The following is a 9,988-nucleotide window of genomic DNA, read 5'->3' as shown; positions in this document are numbered from 1 at the left end:
GTATGGCCAAAATGGTCGTTCCTGCTCAGCGTAGCTCTGGGACACTATTTGCACCAAGTCAGCCTGACTCAGTGGGAGATATGGGCAGCCAAACAGCAAAGTAGGTGGCTGAGTTGGACCTGCTCGAGGGTTCATGCAGGCAACCAATCGCGCCCTTAGTGAGAGCCCGATGTTGGCCTTGTGCCTAGCAGCATGGCCTGCTGAAGACTGAAGGATTGGACCTCATTCCACTGTACTTTGTGGTCATGACGCGCGAGGCGAACTCGCCTCCTCTATGCCATCCATGCCTGCACTATCGATGGTGCACCTCTTCCTCATCCTTAGCACCACCAACTATCTACTCCTCTATGATCCATGCCCCAGCACTACCGATAGCCACCTCTTCCTCGCCCCCACCACTAGCTAGTGGCCTCCTCGTCCACACCACCCGCACGGCCACACTGCAAGCACCAGCCTCAAGCGCGTCAACGTTGAGCACACAAACTTTGAGTTTGTAAGTGTCTAATGACCAGACTGGGTTTGGCTTAGTCCTTATCGCCATGTCAAAAGGTAAGATCATACACCGGTCAGGGGTCTGGCTACTTGCGCATTCTTCTGATTTTCCCATGTAGTCACCTTGTTGAACGCCTATCAACCAGACTTCTTCGTCTCCCTCCTCTATTGTGAGAGTGCACATGGTGAGTCTTGAGACTATAGTTTGATAGGTAAGGGGCAATATTTTGAACTCGAATGGCAATTGGACTAAGCTTGTACCGCAGTTATACGATGACATAGAAGGCAACTAAGAATGTTTGGTCATGATGAAGTCAAACTCGATCTATTCGAGTTATTTACTTGTCTGACTCAGACTATAAATTGAAAAAATGTTGAAAATCTCAACGAGATCCTCCATCATGTTCTAGCGACAAGCTGGAGATGCTTGATCCACTATAGTCTCCATGGGGCGATTGTGGAATTTTCGAGTCGTCCACCATGCAAACCCAAAAACAAATATGAAGGTTGATCCTGTCATGAATGTCTTCATAATCTTGAGGTCCATCAAGCTTTCATGTGTTTTCCACAATAGCCCATATTTAGCATGCCAACTAACAAAGTATGATGAATGGAATCTTACTATGGAGTTACCTAGGGTAAGTTTTTGTGGTCTTGCAAGAAAAGTCAAGCTTGATGGTGATCGTGAGACAACGATTTAGCCATATTCAAACCACTAAATAGCATAGTACTCTATATCTTATATGTTGGATTGCCTTGTGTTGGGTTGTTGAATATTAGTTGTTACAACTTGAGTACTATTGCCTCTCTTTATTTATTCCAAAGGGTAGGTGCATGATTCTAGTCATAGTATGATTGGAACCAGTGCCTTCAGGTTTAGATTGCAGTTTTGCATAGACCGCACCCAATTAAAAATTTAGACTTGACAATTCGTACAACCTCTCGTACTCATATGCTTTGACTAAAACTTGTGTCATGTTGTAAATTCTAATAATTTGATGCAGCACAAGTTTAGTTTTGTCTCTCGCATGATGAGTGACCATTTTATGGGGTAGTTCACCTTGTATGTTTTTTTAGCACTTGGTTGATTTACTAGTTACAATTTAAGTGCTATTTTAGTGATGAATACCTGCTTTGAAAAATGCTTAAAACTGATTCAAATGCTTGTACTTTACAATATTGTGCATATGATCAGTTTGAACATCTGCTAACACATGCATATATTGCTGAACATATAGCACAACATCCCTTAGAACATCTTTACATTATGACTACTATACTTCTGAAGCTCTTGAATTTTATATATTCTTTTCTACTCTCATGCATATCACAAGGGGGACTCCTTTTGAGGGGAAGTTGTAGCTTTTGTGCATATGGGCGGTGCTTGTTGAGTGCATTTATCAACAAGGGGGAGAATTATACACATACACAAGCGTCTTGTTGAGAGTGCATTCATCTGTGAAGTTTTGTGCACTTCTTCAGGGGGAGTTCAGGAGGAGATGTTTTTGTTAGGAGGAGATGGATGCTTTTGCTATTCATGTTGAGCCTTTGCCTCGTTCTAGAGGGATTGTTTTTGCTTTTAGAGTTTTTGGTGCTTTTCATCTTTTGCTCTTATCATTGTATAGTGGTGTTAAGCCTTTTTCTACCTCTTCTTGAGGGCTAGCCATTTTTGTTTGGTTGTGTTGAGTCGTTGCTAATGTCTTAAGGAAACAAGCTTTGCTCATTTTCAATGTCTTTGGTTCTTTTGTCCAGCCTTTGGTCATTTGAGTGAGCTCTTCTTTCTTCCTTTTTTGTTGATCTTTGTGTTTGTGCAGTGGTGTTGACAATGCACACATTAAGTGATAGATTGCAACCACAAGGTTGAGATGCTTGAGTTTGTGATGAGTGATTGTCAACAGAGTAACTTCTTGGTTGAGTCGTGTGAACTAACTAGGACATGAGTGTGTGTGCAACATGTCTCTTAGCTTCTGATGCATAGGTGTGAAGCCTAGAGCTAGTGTCAATGGTGAAGGTGAAAGGTCATATGGGTTTGTGTTTATGGATTAAGATCGGTGAAGGATGAGCACTAGGTCTTTACTGAGAGACTGAAGAAGTTGGGTGACTGGCAACAATGGATAACACCTAGGTACATCAGCATGTGCGAGGACATGTCGTGCGAATCATGTTGCCAATGTGTCTGAGGACTAGCGGGATACATGTCCAGGACGTGGGGGACGCGTATGGAGTGTGCTACCTACAAAAGTTTGGTGGTTGAGCCTCAAAATTGTCTAGCAAAAGTTCACGGATTTGGCCTCAAAACCTGATATTGAGATTCTAGAGGGAATCGAAGACGACATGTAGAGCCATCATGGAGAGTGTGTCAAGGCAAACCAACTTTGTAAAGGGAGTGTGGCCATCAGATCATCATGTTATGAGTTGGCTCATTTTGTCCCAGGTTGATTGGATAATATCTATGTATCTAGGGGTAGTTTAGGAATGTGAAAAGCCCCTCTATAAATAAGGAGGAAGTGCTGCACCAACCAATCATATCTCTAACAAGTAGGTTTTACTCTCTATTTTCTTATTTGATAGGAGATCCATAGATGCTTTGTATTGTTGCATTTGTGTACTTGTGATTTTGGGTTAGTGAAAGGAAAATGTGCCATAGGGCCATTTCTACCTGTTTTGGTGATTAAGTGTCCAACACACCATATTAGACTAACTAGTTTGATATGAGTATGATCACATGTTCACTTGGAGGCAAATTGATGGAACTAAGTCCAAATGGGAAAATCTAGAGGCTAAAAGTGCAACTTTGGGTAAAACAACATAAACATGAGGTTTGAGTGTTTGACTAAGTTGCACATATCTTATTCTATGTTTCTAGCACTTTTGTTTGGCTACTAACTCATTTCTGCAAGAAAAGTGCATTTTGGACTTGCTTTTAGGCATATTGCAAATCCTGGCGAAAATCTAAGAAAGAGGTAAGTTTCACATCACTTAGTCAATTGGATTAGGTATTAATAATGTTTGTCTAAGTTGTAGGGAGACCCCAAAGACAGCCAAAATGATTTGGAGAAGATAGGCTTAAAAGAGCAAAACTTGGTTTGGTCGGGTTCGCACCAGATTGGTCCGGTGGTGCACCGGACCGGGTCCGTGTGACCAAGCCAAACCCTTCAGTGTACATTGGACCACTTCTCCAACGGCTAGTTTAGACATCGCACGACGGCCAACGACTAGCTGATGTGGCAGATGGTCCAGTGGCGCACCGGATCGATCCGGTGTCAAGCCGTTGTGGAAAGCACCAAACAGAATCCCCGGGTGACCGTTAGTGTACACGGTTCGGTGCCCCATAGTGAGCATAATTTTAGCAGTTTTACAGGGAAGGAGGCAACCACTCCTAGGACACTTGGGGTTATAAAAGCAGTCCCTAGGCACCTCCATTCAGTACACAAGCATCTCAAGAGACTCTCAACACTCCGACACTTCCACAACTCAATTGTGCGATTCTAGCGAGATTCGAGCGTCGTCTTAGTGTTGTTCTTCATATTTTGTGTATTGTGTGCTTGTGTTTCTATCTTTTGTATTGAGTTGCTGGTTTTGATCTCTTATGCTTGTACTCACTCCCTACTACTCTGATTTGTAAGGTTGATCTTTTGTAAGGTTGCAAGAGACTCCAACTTGTGGAGATTCCTTGCAAACGGGAACTATATCGATAAAGAAGAACGTGGCACTCAAGTTTTGGTCTACGTGATCACTTGAGAAGGATTGAGTGCAACCCTTGTCCAAAAGAGGGCACCACAACGTGGATGTAGGCTTGGCCGAACCGTAGGATAAAAATCATCTATCTCACTTGTCTTTTACTTTCTTGTGATTTTCTCTCTTCCTAATTTCTCTCTATTCACTTGTGATATTGCTCTTAGTATAATTCACATCTTGGAAGAGCAATCAAGTGAAGATATTTTTTCTCTTTTCTTGTCTCAAACTTGATTTATATTGCATTAACTCTTTTACTAGATCAAGTTTGTGTTTTAGTGATAATTTTGCAGGGTCACCTATTCACCCCCTCTAGGTGCTCTAAGTTAGTGTGGCTTTAACTATGTCGTGACCTCTATGTTTTATCCCTATCCAAGTTTGATTGATTTGGTTTTTTGCGTGATTTTCCTCTTCCAAGCTCTTTTGATTGATTTTTTAATGTATTATTGAAATATGATTTTAGGAGTATCTTTGGGTTAGATAGAGACTTGACAAACACTCGGGGGATTTGGATAGGTAGTACCACATTTCCCTGATTCTTTAAGAAAACCACAGTTCAAGTTTGAATTTTCTGATCTATTTGAAAAATGGTTGATCTTTCTATGGTCAAACTTCTGGAATGCACTAGAATCCTTTCTAACTTGCTGTCCATAAAACTTCATCTCGACGTGTGAAGTTTTGATCGAGCAGCTCTACCATGCAGGTGAGAGGCACTGTTGTTGATCTGTTTTAAAAATTTTCGATTTGCTTTTTCTCGAATTTTCCTATGTTTGATTTGAGTTATGTTTGTTTTGATGGCTTGGTAATATTCTCAAGTTATTCAAGATATCATACCATCAATTGATTAAAGCTTTGCTCCATTATTTCCATTCCATATAGGTTAAAGGGGATTGAGATGTATTGAGGTGGATTTTGACTTAGTATGGATTTAAACCGACTCAATCTCACTAAATACATATGGATTAGCATCAAACCGAACAACCTCTAAGTTGTTTTTTCAGAATTCATGCTACTATGTTATAAAAGTTACGGGTATATATTTGTCTATGTTATTGGAGTCTTCATAAAAAATGCTAGCCGTCAAAGAAAATTCAACCTTTTCATGTACACTGTAAAAATTGGATCTTTTAATTGTATATTCCCAAAATATGATCTTTTAGTGGTACCTAGCCAAATTTCCATTCGAGAAAACAGCCGTCTAGCCCCTCGCCAGGCTCCCTACCTCGCACGCTCGTCTTCCTTGCCGACCGACGCCGCCTGCCGCCTCTGTCATCTCTCGGCTCCCGCCCAGCGGCCCCCTTCCTCGATCTCTTCCACGCGCTCAACCTGGGCTATTGCCGCCTCTGGAGCTGAGCTCCCGGATCCGAGAGGCGGCAAACTGTGCGGAAGGGTGGGAGTTGGGATAAGGTGCGGCTGGTGGCTCCGGCCTCCGGGAGACTGACGACAATAGTGACAGGACGAGCTGCGGATCGAGCAGCGATGATCCTACAGGGGGAAAACACGATCTCTGCCCCTCCTTCCCCAAAATCATCTCTCTCCCGATCTTGGCCTCCCCCAGATTCACCACCTGCTCTCCTCTTCGGCTACGACCTTGGCTCATCTGCGTTAGCTTCTCCTGATTCGGACACGCAACATGGTACCCATCTCTTTTCGCTCTTGACTACTCAGAATTAAATTTTGCTCGTATAGGATCTGAAAATATTTCCTACCTTCCTATTGTGTACCCATCTCTTTCCCCCCCTTGACTTCCCAGAATCACATTTTACTCATATGGGATCTGCATATTTTGTACCTTCCTAGTGTGGATGGATGATGTTATTCTCTGCTGACATGCTCCTGTCTTCATATGGATAGTATTGGTATTGAAATGTGGTCTACATAAATATTGTGTCATGGTGTATATTCCATTTTCAATTTGATCAATAATCAATCTTGCATCTATACCTGTGGCAAAGTTGTATTCATGATCAGAAGCTTGGCGAGTAGCCACTTTAAATATGCTTATTCGATATTAGAAGTCCCTAAAAGGCTAGAATGATGAATGCTAGAACTAGCTAGGGAAGCCTATCATAAGGTGCAGATATCCTACAGGTGCACAAGCCTATTTAGTACTCCCTTCGTTCTAAATTATTATACGTTTTGGCTTTTCTATCTATGTGTCTAGACCTAGTGTACATCTAAGTGCATAGCAAAAGTTGTCAAAGTGTTCTTTTAATTTGGAATGGAAGGGAGTAGCACTTTACCAGTCATTCGTTGCAGAATCAAATGGGATAAAGTGCATGTCCGACACATTTTTATAAGCTAAGAGAGACTATTTACTCAAGTTGTAAAGAATTGAGTAACTTGAAATGCTTTTGGTGTTCTAAGGTAGAGCACAAAAATTTAGTGTAATTTACCATTAAGCGTTGTCAAATAGAATGCAGAATTCTGTGAAATATTTGTGGTACAGTACTACCACAAAAATAGTGCTGTCTTTGATTAATTCAATGTGTTGCTCTATATCCTAAGTTATAATCTGACAACTTGTTTTGATGCCTTGATCCAAATTAATGACATGGTCTTCTATATTCAGTTTTTAGCTTACAAGTTATTAGCTCTGTTCTAAATTGTAGGTCGTTTTTGGCTTTTCTAGATATGTAGTTTTACTCTACACATAGTGTATATCTAGGTGCATAGCAAAATCTATGTACCTATAAAACCCAAAACAACCTATAATTTGTGACAGAGGGAGTACAATACTTATTAGCTGCTACATCTGCAAAATAAAAACCAGATGGATTATCTGCATATAATATTCTGCAAGAGTACAGAACTATGATTAAAGGAGAAATTGACACAATTAAAATAGGAACAAAGAATGAAATTTCTGACGCCCTTCAAGACTAATCAACTTTCCATATTGCTCTCTTGTTATTGTATGATGAACTCTTATTATTGTATGATGAACTTTTCTTACAGCAGTTGAGGTAGTCTGACAGAAGAAAAGTAATATCAGAAAATAAATGTTGTGGAATTATACTTCTTCATTTGGAGTTAAATTGTTAATGAATGGAGTTAAACTGTTAATGAAACCTTTTCATGGGTTATTTACTTTAGATGGACCTTTTACATTGGTTTTTCCCATGTTGGTTATTTTAGTTATATTTTGGTTCTGATTAATTGGTATCTAAGTGTGGTGTATTTTTTAGACGCTAATTCTATATATATAGAGCGCGACGCAAACGCGCGCACCCGTACATCCACGTCGGCAAAAAAAACATATGCGCAGGATGTTCCATCAACGGACGAGATTTTTTCTCAGCCTCCCCAGGCTGTTGTAGATGCCTGGAGAATTCTAGCGATGTGCAGTTCATAAAAAATCAACCGTTTTCTAGAAGGGTCTCAATAGGCCGCCAGCCGTGGAGGACAGGAGGAGACCTAGGTACCCACCGCGGCATCGCGCCACTGCCCAGGCACCCACGGCCCCACGCCTGGACAGCCCGACGCCCGCAGCATGCAGCGGCGCTGGCGCGCAGCGCTGCTCGCCTAGTCGCTGGAGGCCAGAGCCGCCACCCCGCTGAGCCAGACCGCCGGACGAGCGGAGCCCGCAGGCCGCAGCGATGCTCGCCCCGCCGACGCCCGGACCCAGAGCACCGCGCCCACGGGCCACCGCCGTTGTCCAGCCGAGCAACCGTGAGCCAAGCAGAGCAGGGGTTTGTGATTTGAAGTTTGATCTGAAGTTTTGACTTGAATTTGATTATTTATTTGATAGTAATCTCATATTTAATTATAGGAATAAGGTGGACATGATGTTTAATTATATTGCTTGATGTTTTCAATGTGATTGGTTTAAATTTTTTTGTTATAGTCTTAGTAGCCCCCCTCTTGGATCAATCCTGGATCCGCCACTGATTACTGCTACGAATATATGTACACAGTAATATAATCTCTAAGCTCCTCATGTTGCTACATTTGTAAACTTCAATATTTCATTACTGCTACAAATCTATGTACGGTTCCAGTTGACTATGGTAGCTTCCTTGCTTTCTGTTCTTGTCTTACCAGTCTGAGCTAAAGTTTTATTTATTAAATTGTGATGCAATGTTGCATCAATGCTGGACTTCGGCATTTGAATTTTACGTGCACTCTGGTTTTTATGTTGTTTACTGTCCATCTTTCTCCTAATCAATAAAATGCTTTGATTACTATTGACATAATGTGAACTTCGATTTATATGTTGTTTATTATCCATATTTGGCCCTATCCATGAAATTATTTGATTCATGTTCATATAATACTTAGAAGAATGTAATGTAAGCCTCAAATTCTCTAATTTGAGTTGCTATCCAGTTTAACACATTAATTTAACTGTCTAAATGTATCGTTTAAAAAAACTCGCGCAAAGCGCGAGCAAGTTACTAGTAATAAATGCATGAATTGAATGGCCAGGTTTACCACTCTAGTTTCGCTGATGATGATGGGATCACAAAAGCTTGCAGCTGTCCTTTGCTTCCACTGAAAACTCATATCAAGGGCCCGGCACCAGCCTCTGACCCTGGTATCGTGGCTACACAGATTTCAATGTACTTCCGCCACTATAAGATCATACTGAAATTCTTATTTGTGTCCATGCTATACAGATAAAGCGGACATTGTTGATGAAGCCATAACTTTCTTTCGAGCCAATGTTTTCTTCAAAAATTTCCATGTGAAAAGCTCAGCAGACAAGTTATTGATCTATCTGACGTTTTATATCAATATTGCCTTAAAAAGACTAGAAGGTTGCCGGACACTAGCTGTTGGGACTAAAGCAATCATTAATCTGGGATTGGAGAAAGTTCCTGTACCTGGGGAACCAGGGTTTCCTTTCCCTGGACTTTTCACTCTTCCCCAGTCCCAGGAGGAAGCAGGTATACATTTTCGTCTACAATTGTATGCACATATTTTTTTTCAAGACTAGTCTTTTCTATGTATAAAAGTAATATGCTAATTATTATTTTCACTTAATTATGTCCGTTGTCATAGTAGGACTGATTAAGTCTGCAAAACGAATGTACCCATGGATTCCAGTGATAAATTGACGATTGTGCATTCTGTGTCTGAATGCAGAATTGTTGAGGAATTATTTGAAGCAGATAAGGGAGGAAACAAGTGGAAGATTGCTCAACTGTGCATACAGAGCTAATGGCTTTCCAAACAAGTGGTGGTTGGCTTTTGCTAAGAGGAAGTTCATGAACATTGTCATCCTTTAGACTTGGGCTTTTTGTACCAACTGGTTCAAGCTGTTTTTTCACTCATGATCGTGTGAAGTATCCACACACAACAAAGATAGTTATCCTACATCCCAAAGTAACACGCCAAAGACTTCGATGATAGGATAGATGAATGACATAAGATAAATTATTTGTTCCCAATTTGCGATGTATAACCGTGGGAACAGTAATTATCATGTTGTGTTGCCTTTTGTAATTCTCACCCTGCTATATCAGAGAGACGAAACCTGATACGGGGTATATTCTACAATGATGTCTAAAATGAGACAGTTCAAATGTTCTTACTATTGGTTTAGTATTAGCAAAAACTTCTTAGTATTGACAATGGTATAATTAAATTTTTCATGCAATTATCGTGCAATCAAACTAACAAGAGTTACTAAGAATTCTAAAAAAAATAGATGTACTTCATTATTTATGGTCTATTTGCAGCATCATTAGATATTTAGATTCATAAAAATAGCTCTAATCTATAAAAAGTTAGTCAGACGGTCTAAATTTACAATTTT

General features: G+C 40.6%; 1 protein-coding gene across 2 annotated transcripts; it reads left to right on the top strand.

Moving 5' to 3' along the window:
- Window positions 1-5,391: 5,391 nt before the first annotated feature.
- LOC103627019 (actin-related protein 2/3 complex subunit 3-like) lies at window positions 5,392-9,760 on the top strand. 2 transcript variants are annotated; one of them, XM_020546332.2, is made up of 4 exons: window positions 5,392-5,863; window positions 8,656-8,764; window positions 8,847-9,116; window positions 9,316-9,760. In XM_020546332.2, exons 1-4 carry the CDS (start codon window positions 5,861-5,863, stop codon window positions 9,456-9,458), a joined length of 525 nt encoding a protein of 174 aa, XP_020401921.1. In that variant the 5' UTR covers window positions 5,392-5,860; the 3' UTR covers window positions 9,459-9,760. The 2 variants fall into 2 exon arrangements, with proteins under 2 accessions (XP_020401921.1, NP_001288382.1); NM_001301453.1 differs by lacking the exon at window positions 5,392-5,863 and adding an exon at window positions 7,624-7,919 and having other exon boundaries at window positions 9,316-9,747.
- The last annotated feature ends 228 nt before the right edge of the window (window positions 9,761-9,988 follow it).

Source organism: Zea mays, chromosome 5 (genome assembly GCF_902167145.1).
Source record: "Zea mays cultivar B73 chromosome 5, Zm-B73-REFERENCE-NAM-5.0, whole genome shotgun sequence".
NCBI classification, from domain to species: domain Eukaryota; kingdom Viridiplantae; phylum Streptophyta; class Magnoliopsida; order Poales; family Poaceae; genus Zea; species Zea mays.
Note: the sequence above shows the minus strand (reverse complement) of the source record. Positions and strands in the feature narration are given on the sequence as shown.